Source organism: Nomascus leucogenys, chromosome 7b (genome assembly GCF_006542625.1).
Source record: "Nomascus leucogenys isolate Asia chromosome 7b, Asia_NLE_v1, whole genome shotgun sequence".
Classification (NCBI taxonomy): Eukaryota; Metazoa; Chordata; class Mammalia; order Primates; family Hylobatidae; genus Nomascus; species Nomascus leucogenys.
This window is the reverse complement of record NC_044387.1, coordinates 12,460,585-12,476,847: the sequence shown is the minus strand read 5'-3', so window position 1 is coordinate 12,476,847 and position 16,263 is coordinate 12,460,585. Positions and strand designations below refer to the sequence as shown.

Here is a 16,263-nt window from a genome sequence, read left to right as displayed (position 1 = left end):
TAGTCCCAGCTACTCGGAGAGGCTGAGGCAGGAGAATGGCGTGAACCCGGGAGGCGGAGCTTGCAGTGAGCCGAGATTGCGCCACTGCACTCCAGCCTGGGCGACAGAGCAAGACTCTGTCTCAAAAAAAAAAAAAAAAAAAAAAAAAGATGTAATTCTAAGATGGTATGTTCATTGATACATGGTTAGCTGTTGTGTTCCTCCTAACCACAGAAAAATATTACAGATACTTTGTATTTGGTGGTTGGCTCATGTGCATGTATGTGTTTCTGTCTTCCCTGTCCAAAAGGACTTAATTGAAAAAGCAAGGAAAAATAACAAAACTGAGATGTATAGCATTTTAGAGCTGAAAGAGATTTTAGGGATTACCTGATCCAGAACCTTCTTGTTTACAGCTAAGAAAATGGATTCCTCAAGACATACAACTTAATTGATGAATAGGAAGATCTGCTCTCAAACTCTGGGACTCCAGAGCTTCCTCTGGATAGTTGAGGGCCTCTGCAGGGAAAACTCTTGGTGTTTCTACCTCTGGTTCTATCTAGGATGAATTGGGACTCATGGATGTTTGTTCCACCTCCTTCTACAGAGTATGTATTCCCGTGTGCCAGAGTGCCAGGTCACCACATACTATTATGTTGGGTTTGCATATTTGATGATGCGTCGCTACCAGGATGCCATCCGGGTCTTCGCCAACATCCTCCTCTACATCCAGAGGACCAAGAGCATGTTCCAGAGGACCACGTACAAGTATGAAATGGTAAGGAGGACTCTGCCTGCCATCAATGGCCTTTCTAATCAGGGAGCTCCTTGGCACCTATGCCAACCATCCTTGGTAAACACCATCCAAAATATTGCACTTTTAAGCCAGGAGTTCAAGACTGTAGAGCACTCTATGATTGTGCCTACTAATAGATCACCCAGCTGGAGTGCAGTGACGTGGTCACAGCTCACGTCAGCCTCAACCTCCTGGGATCAGGCGATCGTCCTACCTCAACCTTCCCAATAGCTGGGCCTAAAGGCACACACAACAACACTGGCTAATACTTTTTGTTTTTTTTTTGGGACAAAGTCTCTGTCACCCAGGCTGGAGTACAGTGGTGCGATCTCAGCTCACTGCAACCTCCGCTTCCTGGGTTCAAGTGATTCTCCAGCCTTAGCCTCCTGAGTAGCTGGGACTACAGGCGCATGCCACCGTGTCCAGCTAATTTTTGTATTTTTAGTAGAGATGGGGTTTCACCATTTGGCCAGGCTGGTCTCGAACTTCTGACCTCAGGTGATCCATCCACCTCGGCCTCCCAAAGTGCTGGGATTACAGGCGTGAGCCACCACGCCCGGCCAAAATGATCTTTTAATGGCTAGCGTACTCTAAGAGTTTCTGTTGTGATGCCTGTTACCTCAGATCATTAACATCTTGATGATAAGGACTTGATGATAATATCTTTTGTTTCAATTATATCCTCCAGCAGTGCCTACATTTATTTATTCAGCATTAATATGCTGAGTGTTCACTGGGTTCTAAGTGTTTTAATATAAGATGTGGATATTGGTGGGAAGAAGAATGGGTTCAAGAATTGGGAGGAGCTTCCTAGGCAGAGAATATCATGAGCAAAGTGGTTGAGACTTGAAAGTGTGGTGATGCAGCAGCACAATAAACCGTTTTGGCTGGAAGGCAAGTAGGTAGTAGGAATTGGGTTATTAGATTCTGAGAACCTTCATTAACCCAGGTAAAGTATAGTCCTATGTCATTTGATGCTGCAGATACATTCTGAGAAATGCATCGTTTGGGGATTTTGTTGTGTGAACATCATAGAATGTACTTAACACAAACGTAGATGGGATAACCTACTACATACCCAGGCTGCATGGTATAGCCTATGGCTCCTTGGCTACAAAGTTCTAGAACATATTACTGTACTGAATACCATAGGCAGTTGTAACACAAAGGTATTTGTGTATCTAAACAGAAAAGATACAGTAAAAATACAGGATTATAATCTTATAGGATCACCATCCTATATGTGGCCCATGGCCAGTTGTTGACTGAAACGTTGTTGCACGGCACATTACTATTTAGTCTATATTCTGTCATCATCAAGGTCGCATCAAAGGTTTTGGGTAACTCGATCCTGACTGGTGTAAAAGGATTGACCTGCTAGTGATGTGTGGGACAAACTGGAGAGACTAAGACAGAGGTGCCAGTAAGGAATCCAGAAGATGGCTAAGGAGGATCTGGAGCTAGGATGGAAGTTAAGTAGATCTAGAGGGAGGATTGGAAGAGATGTTGGGGAAGTTCAATGGCTGGTATGAGTCAACTGGGTAAGTCAAAGATCTGTGCAGAGAATGGTGAGGCCAGCTGGCAGTGGGGACCTCAGGAAGTCCGTCTCATTTGCCCTGGTACCACTCTCCACCCCATCCCCAGATTAACAAGCAGAACGAGCAGATGCATGCGCTGCTGGCCATTGCCCTCACGATGTACCCCATGCGTATTGATGAGAGCATTCACCTCCAGCTGCGGGAGAAATACGGGGACAAGATGCTGCGCATGCAGAAAGGTGACCCACAAGTCTATGAAGAACTTTTCAGTTACTCCTGCCCCAAGTTCCTGTCGCCTGTAGTGCCCAACTATGATAATGTGCACCCCAACTACCACAAAGAGCCCTTCCTGCAGCAGCTGAAGGTGTTTTCCGATGAAGTACAGCAGCAGGCCCAGCTTTCAACCATCCGCAGCTTCCTCAAGCTCTACACCACCATGCCTGTGGCCAAGCTGGCTGGCTTCCTGGACCTCACAGAGCAGGAGTTCCGGATCCAGCTTCTTGTCTTCAAACACAAGATGAAGAACCTGGTGTGGACCAGTGGCATCTCAGCCTTGGATGGTGAATTTCAGTCAGCCTCAGAGGTTGACTTCTACATTGATAAGGTATGCCTGTCCCCTGGGCTTGGGGTCTTGTATTAAGTGTTCACTATCTTTCATTCACTATTGTGGGCACATGAAGTATATCGGGGAACAAAATCAAAGATTCCTGCCCTTGTGGTGCTGCCACAAGGTGCCAGGTGCGGTGGCTCATGCCAGTAATACTAGTACTTTATGGGAGGCCGGGGTGGGAGGATCACTCTAGCCCAGGAGTTCAAGACCAGCCTGGGCAACGTAGTGAGACCTTTTCTCTATTTACAAAAAAAAAAAAAAAACACAGATAAACAATAGATGGTGTTTTGTTTTGTTTTGTTTTTTGAGATGGAATTTTGCTCTCGTTGCCCAGGCTGGAATGTGATGGCGCAATCTCGGCTCTCTGCAACCTCCGCCTCCCAGGTTCAAGCCATTCTCCTGCCTCAGCCTCCTGAGTAGCTGGGATTACTGGCATGCGCCACCATGCCCAGCTAATTTTGTATTTTTAGTAGAAATGGGGTTTCTCCATGTTGGTCAGGCTGGTGTCAAACTCCCGACCTCAGGTGATCCGCCAGCCTTGGCCTCCCAAAGTGCTGGGATTACAGGCGTAAGCCACCGTGCCTAGCCAACAATAGATGTTATAATTAAACAAACTATGTAATAAGAGGTTGCCAAGCACTGCAGAGTAAAGGAAGGCAGAGATGGGTGATGGGAGGCACAGGTTGCAGTGTCAAATACGTTGTTCAGACAGGCTTTGTTGAGAAAGTGAAGTTTAAGCTAAGCTAAGACTTGAAGGAAGTGAGGGAGTAGTGTTTTTGGTGTTTTGTTTTGTTTTTTTGTTTTTCACAGTCTTGATCTGTTGCCCAGGCTAGAGTGCAGTGGTGCAGTCTCGGCTCACTGCAACCTCCGCCTCCCAGGTTCAAGCAATTCTCCTGCCTCAGCCTCTTGAGTAGCTGGGATTATAAGAGGCCGCCACCACACCTGGCTAATTTTTGTATTTTTAGTAGAGACAGGGTTTTGCCATGTTGGCCAGGCTAGTCTCAAACTCCTGACCTCAAGCGATCCATCTGGTGGAGAGTTCTTAATAGCTCACCAAAGGCTGGACACAGTGACTCATGCCTGTAATCCCAGCACTTTGGGAGGCCGAGGTGGACGGATCATGAGGTCAAGAGATCAAGACCATCCTAGCCAACATGGTGAAACCCCATCTCTACTAAATAAATTAGCTGGGCATGGTGGCGCATGCCTGTAGTCCCAGCTACCCGGGAGGCTGAGGCAAGAGAATCACTTGAACCCAGGAGGTGGAGGTTGCAGTGAGCTGAGATCACGGCACTCACTGCACTCTAGCCTGGCAACAGAGCGATACTCCGTCTCAAAAAAAAAAAAAAAAAAAAATAGCTCACCAGATATCTGGAGGAAGAGCCTTCCAGGCAGAGGAACAGTTAGAGCAAAGGCCCCGAAGAGGAGTGAGGCCAGTAAGTTTAAGGGACAGCTGTAGTATGCCCGAGTGGCCTGAGAAAGGAGGCTGTGTGGATGAGGTTGGAGAAAGGGGGATGGTGCTTTGTGTACTGTTGGAGTACTTTATAAGTGGGAAGCCATTGTCATGCTGCCTTTTTATTTTTTTATTTTTAGTTAGCAATAATCACACCTCACATAACCTTCACTGGCCATACTGCCACTGCACAAAGCTTTTTTTTTTTTTTTTTTTTGAGACGGAGTGTCATTCTGTTGCCCAGGCTGGAGTGCAGTGGCACGATCTTGGCTCACTGCAACCTCCGCCTCCCGGGTTCACTCGATTCTCTTGCCTCAGCCTCCTGAGTAGCTGGGATTACAGGCTCACACCACCACATCCAGCTAATATTTTGTGTATTTTTAGTAGAGACAGGGTTTCACTATGTTGACCAGACTGGTCTCCAACTCCTGACCTCGTGATCCGCCTGCCTCGGCCTCCCAAAGTGCTGGGATTACAGGCGTGAGCCACCGCACCCGGCATTATTTTATTTTTATTTTATTTTATTTTATTTTATTTTATTTTATTTTAAGATGTCTCACTTTGTCGCCCAAGCTGGAGTGCAGTGGCACGATCTCAGCTTACTGCAAGCTCCATCTCCCAGGTTCACGCCATTCTCCTGCCTCAGCCTCCCAAGTAGCTGGGACTACAGACACCCGCCACCACACCCGGCTAATTTTTTGTATTTTTTAGTAGAGACGGGGTTTCACTGTGTTAGCCAGGATGGTCTCAATCTCCTGACCTAGTGATCCACCCACCTCAGCCTACCAAAGTGCTGAGATTACAGGCGTGAGCCACTGCGTCCGGCTCTCTCTCTTTTTTTTTTTTTTTTTTTTTTTTTTTTTTAAGACAAGGTCTCACTCTGGTTGCCCAGGGTGGAGTGCAGTGGTGTGATCTCAGCTCACTGCAGCCTCAACTTCCTGGGCTCAGGTGATTGTCCTACCTCATCCTCCCAAGTAGCTGGGATTACAGGTGCAAGTCACCACGACTGGCTAATTTTTGGTATTTTTAGTAGAGATGGGGTTTGGCCATGTTGCCCAGCCTGGTCTCAAACTCCGATATGTCCCACTGTTCCCAGCCGATTTTAAGTTTTTACTTTATGGAAACAGGGTCTCACTTTGTTGCCCAGGCTAGTTTCAAGTGATCCTCCTACTTTGGCCTCTGCGCCTGTCCTGTCCTGTCCTGTCCCGATGTCTAACATCTTGGATCAGTGCTGCCTGTTTGTGAACTTTATATAATGGAATTACACAGTATGTACTCTTTTAAGTCTGGCTTCTTTTGCTAAACGTTATAATGGAGTGAGTCAGCGTCCATTGTGTGTAGCAGTGATGCCTTCATGTTTATTGTTCTGTGATAGTCCAGCATCTACTATTGTTATTGTACTGCAGTTTATCCATTCTCCCATTGATTAACATTTGGATGGTTTGTATATTACAAAAAATACAAGTAAGGTTTTTACAGAGTGGCTAGTAATACGTTTATATATGCCTATGTATGCCTCAAGTTCTTTCCAGAAGGATACACAAGCAACATAGCAGTAGCTTCCTCTCAGGAGGGGAGGTGGGTTGAAGAACAGTGTTAGTTTTCACTGGCACTTTTAAGTTCAAGCTGGACATTTTAATGTCTGATGAGATTTTCATTTTTATTTATTTATTTATTTAGAGACAGAGTCTCATTGTATCACTCAGGCTGTAGTGCAGTGATGTGATCTTGGCTCACTGCAGCCTCCACCTCCTGGGTTCAAGCAATCCTTCTGTCTCAGCCTCCTGATTAGCTGGGACTATAGGCGCTGATGAGGTTTTTAAAAGAATTGTTTTATTTTCTTTTCTTTTCTTTTTTTTTTTTAGACTGAGTCTTGCTCTTGTTGCACAGGATGGAGTGCAATGGCACAATCTTGGCTCACCGGAACTTTTGCCTCCCGGGTTCAAGTGATTCTCCTGCCTCAGCCTCCTGAGTAGCTGGGATCTACGGGGATGCGCCACCATGCCCAGCTAATTTTGTATTTTTAGTAGAGATGGGGTTTCTCCATCTTGGTCAGGCTGGTCTCGAACTCCCACCCTCAGGTGATCTGCCCGCCTCGGCCTCCCAAAATGCTGGGATTACAGACATGAGCCACCGCACCCGGCTGTCAGCCCAGGTTTTCTAAGATCAGCAAATGTCCATAGGGCAGAGGGGGTCTTCTGTGCTTTTCTTAGAATGGTTTCTTTTTTCCCAAAATGTTCTGTTACTATCTTGTCAGCTCTTTGATTCTGTAAGGAAATTTTTTTCTAATGTCCTGCATTTTTAGTTGTTTTTGAAAGCATTTTGGGCCAGGTACAGTGGCTTATAGCTATAATCCCAATACTCAGGAAGGATGAGGCAGGAGAATTGCTTGAGCCCAGGAGTTCAAGACCAGCCTGGGCAACAAACCGAGACCCTGTCTCTACTTTTTAAAAAGAGAAAAAGCATGCTGGGCACGATGGCTCACACCTGTAATCCCAGCACTTTGGGAGGCCAAGGCGGGTGGATCACCACGTAAGGTCAGGAGTTCGAGACCAGCCTGGCCAACATGGTGAAACCCTGTCTCTACTAAAAATATAAAAATTAGCCAGGCATGGTGGCACGTGCCTGTAATCCCAGCAACTTGGGATGCTGAGACAGGAGAATCACTTGAGCCCAGGAGACAGAGGTTGCAGTGAGCTGAGATCAAGCCACTGCATTCCAGCCTTTGTGACAGAGACAAGACTGCATCTCGAAAAAAAGAGAAAAAGCATTTTGGTCTAAATGTATTGTTGGAAATAGCACTTTTTGAGCAGTTCTTAAAAATACATAATTTTAGGCTGAGTGCAGTGGCTCACACCTGTAATCCTGTCACTTTGGGGGGCCAAGGCAGGTAGATCACCAGAGGTCAGGAGTTCAAGACCTGCCTGTGCAACATGGTGAAACCCCGTCTCTACTAAAAATACAAAAAATTAGCCGGGCATGGTCGTGGGCGCCTGTGGTCCCAGCTACTCGGGAGGCTGAGGCAGGAGAATGGTGTGAACCCAGGAGGCAGAGCTTGCCGTGAGCAGAGCTTGCCGTGAGCAGAGCTCGTGCCACTGCACTCCAGCCCGTGCGACAGAGCGAGACTCCGTCTCAAAAAAAAAAAAAAAAAGAAAAGAAAAAAAAAATTGCAAGATATAAACTTCACCATTTTAAGGTGTGCAATTCGGCCAGGTGTGATGCTTTACGCCTATAATCCCAGTATTTTGGGAGGCCAAGGCTGGCAGATCACTTGAGACCAGGAGTTCAAGACCAGCTTGGCCAACATGGTGAAACCCCATCTGTACTAAAAATACACAAATTAGCCAAGTGTGGGGGCGCATGCCTGTAATCCCAGCTACTTGGGAGGCTGAGGCACAAGAATCGCTTTAGCCTAGGAGGTGGAGGTTGCAGTGAGCCAAGATCACGCCATTGCACTCCAGCCTGGGTGACAGAGTGAGACCCTGTCTCCATAAATAAATTGAATGAATGAATGAATGAACAATTCAGTGGTTATTAGTATGTTCACAGTGTTTTGCAACCATCTCCACTGTCTAATTCCAAAACATTTCTGTCCCCCCAAAAAGAAACTCCCTACCCACTAGCAGTCACTCGCAGTTCCCCAGTTCCCCCTTTCTGCCATCCCCTGGCTAACCACTAAGCTGCTTTTGGTCTCTCTGCATTTGACATTTCAGATAAATGGAATCATGTAATAATATGGGCTTTTGTGTTTAGGTTCTTTCACTGAGCATGTTTTCAAGTTTCATCCATGTTATAGCATGTGTCAGTACATTCCTTTTATAGCTGAATAATATCCCATGTATTAATGTACTGCATTTTGTTTATCCATTTGTTGGACATTTGGGGTTTTTGGTTTTGGGGGGTTTTTTGTTCCTTTTTTCACTTTTTGGCTTATGAATAGTGCTGTGAATATTCATCTAGAAGTTATTGTGTGAACATATGTTTTTAATTTTCAGATATATATCTAGTTGTGGAATTTCTAGGTCAGTTTGGGTAGTTTGTTTTTGAAAGTTCATCTTGCTTTAAAATAAATACTCTCATTTCATTTTTATGGCTTCTGGAAGACTTGGTTTTTGCCATAAGTTAGCTAGCCCGATACAAACAGATTTGCCAAAAGTAATAACACGTCAGTAGTGGAAGTTTTCCAATGTTGTTTTAAATCATGCTTTTATAAATCAAAGAAAACTGAGCCAGACTTGGTAGCGTGTACTTGTAGTCCCAGCTATGGGAGAGAGTCCCTTATAGCCCCTGCCTTAGGAGGCTGAGGCAGGAGTATGGCTTGAGCCCAGGCGTTTGAGGCTGCAGTGACCTAAGATCTTAGCACTGCAATCCAGCCTAGGTAACAAAGTGAGACCCTGCCTCTAAAAATAAATAAATATATAAATAAATAAAAATAAAGAAAACTTTCTCCCTTGCCAGGATCATGTCAAGCCTTTTTTTTTTTTTTTTTTTTTCCAGATAGCATCTTACTCCTCCAGTTGTCCAGGCTGGAGTGCAGTGGCAAAATCACAGCTCACTGCAGCCTCAACTCCCAGGGACTCAGGTGATCCTCCTATCTCAGCTTCCCAAGTAGCTGGGACTACAGGAGTGCACCACCACATCTTGCTAATTTTTGTGTTTTTTGTAGAGATGGGGTTTTACCATGTTGCCCAGCCTGGTCTCAAATGCAAACTCCCGGGCTCGGGTAGTCTGCCCACCTCTGCCTCCCAAAGTGCTGGGATTACAGGTGTGAGCCACCATGCCTGGCCTAGTTTTTTCTCAATACCTGACATATATATGTTCTTTGGCAATTATAGTAGCCTCCTGCATCTGTCTGTCACCTCTTAATTACCAGCCTAGCTATTCTCAACTAATCTGGGTGGTTTAACAAAACATTTCTCCTAAGAATTGGCTATTTGGTTATTATTTAATTGCATGTTTTACTGTTATTCCTCTGTTGCTGGTTCAGGTTTGTCTTTGGCAAAGTGCTTCTTTTTTTTTCCTTTTTGACTCTTCATTCTTAACTTGAAAGAAATCCTATCAGAGATTTAGAACGTTTTTAGGTCTTAACCTAGAGGATATAGAAAATTTTAAAGTAAAATGGTGTTCAAAACATTTTCAGCTAAAAACAAAACTTAAAGATTGGACTAATTTGCAATTTTATCAACAGTATAGGAGCATAAGCTTTTTTTTTTTTTTTTTTTTTTTTTTTTTTTTTTTTTTGAGATGGAGTCTCACTCTGTCACCCAAGCTGGAGTGCAGTGACGCAGTCTCGGCTCACTGCAACCTCTCCCTCCTGGGATTACAGGTGCCCGCCACTACGCCCATCTAATTTTTAGTAGAGATGGGGTTTCACCATGTTGGTCAGGCTGGTCTTGGACTCCCAGCCTCCCAAAGGGCTGGGATTACAGGCGTGAGTCACTGTGCCCAGCCAGCATAAACATCTTTATTCCCAAAATAAAAAAAAGTAGGCCGGGTGTGGTGGCTCACGCCTGTAATCCCAGCACTTTGGGAGGCCCAGACGGGCGGATCACGAGGTCAGGAGATTGAGACCATCCTGGCTAACATGGTGAAACCCCGTCTCTACTAAAAACATACAAAAAAAATTAGCCAGGCACGGTGGCGGGTGCCTGTAGTCCCAGCTACTCGGGAGGCTGAGGCAGGAGAATGGCGTGAACCCAGGAGGCGGAGCTTGCAGTGAGCCGAGATCGCCCCACTGCACTCCAGCCTGAGCGACAGAGCAGGACTCCATCTCAAAAAAAAAAAAAAAGACTAGAAAATAAAAGACAAGAAAAAAAGTATAGAAAATAAAAGTACAAATGAATTGATAAAAAATATATATATATAAACTTGGCCGGGCATGTTGGCTTACGCCTGTAATCCCAGTACTTTGGGAAGCTGAGGTGAGCGGATCACCTGAGGTCAGGAGTTCGAGACCAGCCTAACATGGTGAAACCTCATCTCTACTAAAAATACAAAAATTAGCCAGGCAAGATGGTGGGCACCTGTAATCCCAGCTACTTGGGAAGCTGAGGCAAGAGAATTTCTTGAACCCTGGAGTCAGAGGTTGCAGTGAGCTGAGATCATGCCATTGCACTCCAGCCTGAGCAACAAGAGCAAAACTCCATCTCAAAAAAAAAAAAAGAAAGAAAAGAAAAACTCTCTAGAAAGAGTGAGTTACTGTTAACTGGTGGTGTTTTTCCAGTGGTCTTTTCCCCGCCTTTACATCTAACACTCACCATCATTATCACTTGCAAGTCCATGGTGGCTCCTGGGTTAGATGGCCCTGCTCCTCCACCTGGCTGCTCTTCCCTGACTGTGCTTTCCCCCACAGGACATGATCCACATCGCGGACACCAAGGTCGCCAGGCGTTACGGGGATTTCTTCATCCGTCAGATCCACAAATTTGAGGAGGTGAGAGATCTGAGAGAAGAGGGATTTGTTGGCTCAGGACAGAGTTTAGGAACTGAATCGAGAATTTACTTTTTTTTAAATTTTTATTTCTTTATTTATTTGAGACGGAGTCTTGTGCTGTCGCCCATGCTGGAGTGCAGTGACGTGATCTCGGCTCACTGCAACCTCTGCCTCCTGGGTTCAAGCGAGTCTCCCTCCTCAGCCTCCCGCATAGCTGGAATTAGAGGCATGTGCCACCACACCCAGCTAATTTTTGTATTTTTGGTAGAGATGGAGTTTCACCATGTTGGCCAGGCTGGTCTCCAGCTCCTGGCCTCAAGTGATCCAGCCCACCTCAGCTTCCCAAAGTGTTGGGATTACAGGCATGAGCCACCATGCCCGGCCTTTTTAAATTTTTCATTTCTGTTTTTAAGAAAGCCTACTGCCCTCCAGCCTGGGCAACAGAGGATCTTGACCCTGTCTCGAGAAAAAAAAAAAAAAGAAAGAAAAAGAGGCCAGGTGCAGTGGCTCATGCCTGTGATCCCAGCACTTTGGGAGGCTGAATTTGATATCAGGAATTCAAGACCAGCCTGGCCACGTGGTGAAACCTCGTGTCTACTAAAAATTTAAAAAATTAGCTGGGTGTGGTGGTGCGCGCCTGTAATCCCATCTACACAGAAGGCTGAAGCAGGAGAATCATTGGAACCTGGGAGGTGGAGGCTACAGTGAGCAGAGATCTTGCCACTGCAAAAGAAAGCTTGAGGTTGGCCCTTTAAATTTTCAAGCTAGACTGGCTGGCTGCTTGGGGTTTGGGGAGTGGGGTTGAGCCTGTAGGAATTGCTGCATCAGCCTTCTCCAGAGCATCTCTTTCCAAGATCTCCCTCTGCGGGTGGCCAGCTCTCCTCTCCCTCCCTGGTATTTCCTAATATGGGTGGATTCACTGCCTGCTCTTGCCTATCCCTCCCTATTTGGCATTGTTTTCCAACTTAGACAGGTCTGGCTAGTTCCTGCAGGCTGGAGGACAGGAAGCTCTGTTTTGACATACTTGGTGTATTCCTTGTCTTGCCCTAGGAGAGGTCTTGTGAGTCAGGCCAAACACTGTAAGGGTGTGGGTCTCTCTTTGTGGCCATTGCTAGGGCTGCTGTGTCCTGGTGCTTTGAGTTCTCCAGCAGAGGTCAGGCTCTTCCTGCAGGATCATAACAGCCCTGCTGCTCTTTTTACTTTCTGGCTGTTTAGATCACATCTGTCAGGGTGGTGGGCTAGGGCTGTCTTCTAACAAGGATCCTGTTCAAAGCTTCTGATTCTTCCCCTAACTGAGCTAGTAACCTTGAAACGTCTGGCCAGTCTGAATCCTTTTTCTGTCAGATGGATAGAGCAGTGTTGGGTATGGGTTTGTTGAGTGTGAAGGGCAGGTAAAAGAACAATCTGCGTGAACTGTGCAGGGCCATATGAATGTCACGGCTTTGCACACACATAGGGGACACCCACATCAGAAACTTCCTTTCTTGGCTTCAGAGGGACAGCTGGGAATCTGACCTAGTGATCATGCACACTATAGGAAAGGGGTTGGGGAAATCCCCGTATGTAACTTTGCTTTTTCTTTCTCTTCTAGCTTAATCGAACCCTGAAGAAGATGGGACAGAGACCTTGATGACATTCACACGCATTCAGGAACCTGTTTTGATATATTATAGGCAGGAAGTATTTTTGCTACCGTGAAACCTTTACCTAGATCAGCCATCAGCCTGTCAACTCAGTTAATAAGTTAAGGACCGAAGTGTTTCAAGTGGATCTCAGTAAAGGATCTTTGGAGCCAGATTTGTCATCTCATTATTGTAGGAGAGAATTTGTGGGTTGTGGCAGTAATACATTTCCCATGTGTCCTGATGCTTTCAGGATACGTCAGTTGTTAGTGTTTAAATTGAATTATTTTTATTTTATGCTTTTGAGACGGAGTCTCACTCTGTCTCCCAGGCTGGAGTGCACTAGCGTGATCTCGGTTTGTTGCATCCTCCGCCTCCCAGGTTCAAGCAGTTCTGCCTCAGCCTGCCAAGTAGCTGGGATTACAGGCGTGTGCCAGCACACTCAGCTAATTTTTGTATTTTCAGTAGAGATGGGTTTTACCATGTTGGCCAGGCTGGTCTCGAACTCCTGGCCTCAAGTGATTTGCCTGCCTTGGCCCTCCCAAAGTGCTAGGATTATGGGCGTGAGCCACCACGCCCCGCCTAAATTCAATTCTTTTTTTTTTGTTTTGTTTTTGAGACAGAGTCTGGCTCTGTCGCCCAGGTTGGAGTGCACTGGTGTGATCTCAGCTCACTGCAAGCTCCACCTCCTGGGTTCCTGCCATTCTCCTGCCTCAGCCTCCCGAGTAGCTGGGACTACAGGCGCCCGCCACCACGCCCGGCCAATTTTTTTGTATTTTTTAGTAGAGATGGGGTTTCACCGTGTTGGCCAGGATGGTCTCGGATCTCCTAACCTCGTGATCCGCCCATCTCGGCTTCCTAAAGTACTGGGATTGCGGGTGTGAGCCACCGCGCCCGGCCCTAAATTGAATTCTTAAATCCCTCTTGTTCATGAAGCAATATATTCAGTTTACAGGACCTTTTCACATTCAGTATTTTGTTTGTGCCTCACAAGATCCTATGAACTTTAAATGACCTTCTGTAATTTTCATGACATATTTGTGGCAGTGCTGGGTCCTGGAAAGAAACTATTGAACACCTCCTACTGCCAGGAACTGTGCAAAGAGGGATCCATATACATTACTTACACCTTACAACTCAGGTTTAGTAGTAGTTCCTCATCTTATTGATGAGGAAATGAACCCACGGTAGTTAGTGACTTGATCAAGGTCACATTAGGCAGCTGCTGGAGCTGAGCTAAATGGTTTCCTGCCTACCCACAGTATTAATGCTATACCTGTCACCCTGTAGTGGTTACTTGGACTAGAAGCCCCTGCTTGCAAGTTGTCTCACATCTCTGCCTGGTTCCTTGTATATAAAATAAGGTTAGCAGGCTGGGCGCGGTGGCTCATGCCTCTAATCCCAGCACTGGGAGGCCGAGGTGGGTGGATCACAAGGTCAGGAGATCAAGACCATCCTGGCTAACATGGCCAAACCCCGTCTCTACTAAAAATAACAAAAAAATTAGCCGGGCGTGGTGGCGGGTGCCTGTAGTCCCAGCTACTCGAGAGGCTGAGGCAGGAGAATGGTATGAACCCGGGAGGCAGAGCTTGCAGTGAGCCAAGAGATCGCACCAGTGCACTCTAGCCTGGGCGACAGAGCGAGACTCCGTCTAAAAAAAATAAATAAATAAGGTTAGCAGAACCTGGCTCACTGGGCAGTTGTGATGAATAAATGAGAATGCTATTTGAGTGCCCAGTGCAGTGCCTGGCCTATAATGGATGTTCAGTTATTATTTCCCCACACTTGGAATTCATAAGCTTTTCAGTATGCTCTTTTTCCCCGTTGGTTTGATAATTATTATTGGGAACTGAATGGTGGTTCCCAAGAAGACATGTCCATATCCTAAGCCCTGGATGCCATCAGCATGACCTTATTTGTTTGGCTGGCGTGCAGTGGCACGATCTCTGTTCACTGCAACGTCTGCCTGCCAGGTTCAAGCTGTTCTACCTCAGCCTCCCGAGTAGTTGCATGCCACCATGCCTGGCTAATTTTTTGTATTTTTATTTTATTTATTTTTTTTTTTTGAGACAGTTTTGCTTTTATTGCCCAGGGTGGAGTGCAATGGCGCAATCTCGGCTCACTGCAACCTCCGCCTCCGGGGTTCAAGTGGTTCTCCTGCCTCAGCCTCCCAAGTAGCTGGGACTACCGGTGCACGCCACCACGCCTGGCTAATGTTTGTAGTTTTAATAGAGATGAGGTTTTGCGATGTTGGCCAGGCTAGTCTCGAACTCCTGACCTCAGGTGATCTGCCTGCCTCAGCCTCCCAAAGTGCTGGGATTATAGGCGTGAGCCACTGCGCCTGGCTTTTTTGTATTTTCAGTAGAGACCGGGTTTCACCATGTTGGTCAGGTGGGTCTCAAACTCCTGACCTCAGATGATCACCCATCTCGGCCTCTCAAAGTGCTGGAATTACAGGCGTGAGCCACAGTGCCCGGCCTTCTTTGTTTTTGTTTTGAGATGGAATCTCGCTCTGTCGCCCAGGCTGGAGTGCAGTGGCGCAATCTCAGCTCACTGCAACCTCCACCTCCCGGGTTCAAGAGATTCTCCTGCCTCAGCCTCCTGAGTAGCTGGGACTACAGGCACCCACCACCACACCTTGCTAATTTTTGTATTTTTTTAGTAGAGATGGTGTTTTGCCATGTTGGCCAGGCTAGTCTCAAACTGCTGACCTCAGGTGATCTGCCTGCCTCACCTCCCATAGTGCTGGTATTACAGGCGTGAGCAACTGTGCCCAGCCAGCATGACCTTAATTGGAAGAAGGTCTTAATGGTTGTAAGTTAAAGATCTCAAAATTAGATCATTGTGCTTGCTTTAGCAGCACATGTACCAAAATTGGAATGATGCAGAGTTTAGCATGGCCCCTGTGCAAGGATGACATGCAAATTTGTGAAGTGTTCCCATGTATTAAAAATACATTTTTTATTTTTTATTTTTTATTTTTTGAGACGGAGTCTTTCTCTGTCCCCCAGGCTGGAGTGCAATGGCACGATCTCGGCTCACTGCAAGCTCTGCCTCCTGGGTTCACACCATTCTCCTGCCTCAGCCTCCCGAGTAGCTGGGAGTACAGGCGCCCACCAACACGCCCGGCTAATTTTTTTTGTATTTTTGGTAGAGACGGGGTTTCACCGTGTTAGCCAGGATGGTCTCGATCTCCTGACCTCGTGATCCGCCCACCTCGGCCTCCCAAAGTGCTGGGATTACAGGCTTGAGCCACCGCGCCCGGCCTAAAAATACATTTTTTAAAATGAGATCATTCTGGATCATCCAGGTAGGCACTAAATCCAATGACAAGTGTCATGAGAGACACTGAGGAAAGAGATGAGGAGGAGAAGGCCATGTGAAGACAGGCTGATTGGAGTTAGCAGGCACAAGCTAAAGAATGTGCAGGGCCACTGGGAGCTGGAAGAGGCAGAGACGGATTCTCCCCTGGAGCCTTTGGCTTTGGACTTGTGGCTTCTGGAACCGTAAGAGGAGAAATCTCTGTTGTTTAAGTCCCAAGTTTGTGATAGAGCAGCCCCAGGCAGGAATTGAATGCAGTGCCTGCTGTGTATCAAGCCATTGGAGGATTCATGGACAGAAAGCTGGGTCCTTTTCTATGAGCAAACCAGCCAGGCACTGGTAGGCAAGGGGGAAGTCGGGAAGTGGGAAAAGACCGAATTCCTGTCCTCAGACTCAAATTCTAATGGTTGAAGACAGGTGATAAGCCATATTTAGTGTGTTGGATGGTGGTATGTGTTGTAGAGAAAAATCGAAGGCAGGAGTTTCTATTGTGAATAGGATAGTCAGGGAC

General features: G+C 46.4%; 1 protein-coding gene and 1 non-coding gene across 4 annotated transcripts in view; both read left to right on the top strand.

Moving 5' to 3' along the window:
* The window catches only part of EIF3L (eukaryotic translation initiation factor 3 subunit L), a 40,567-nt gene extending 27,961 nt beyond the window's left edge, over nucleotides 1-12,606 (top strand). For all 3 annotated transcript variants that reach the window (XM_003264732.4, XM_004088433.3, XM_030815582.1), the window contains 4 exons: nucleotides 587-757; nucleotides 2,420-2,917; nucleotides 10,729-10,809; nucleotides 12,401-12,606. In XM_003264732.4, the coding sequence (XP_003264780.1) occupies nucleotides 587-757; nucleotides 2,420-2,917; nucleotides 10,729-10,809; nucleotides 12,401-12,439 (789 nt within the window). In that variant the 3' untranslated portion in view covers nucleotides 12,440-12,606. The remainder of the gene's footprint in view (nucleotides 1-586; nucleotides 758-2,419; nucleotides 2,918-10,728; nucleotides 10,810-12,400) is intronic.
* Nucleotides 12,607-15,275: 2,669 nt separating this feature from the next.
* Nucleotides 15,276-15,379, top strand: LOC115836120. Its single transcript, XR_004031121.1, has one exon. It is a non-coding gene; the product is annotated as a U6 spliceosomal RNA (small nuclear RNA).
* The last annotated feature ends 884 nt before the right edge of the window (nucleotides 15,380-16,263 follow it).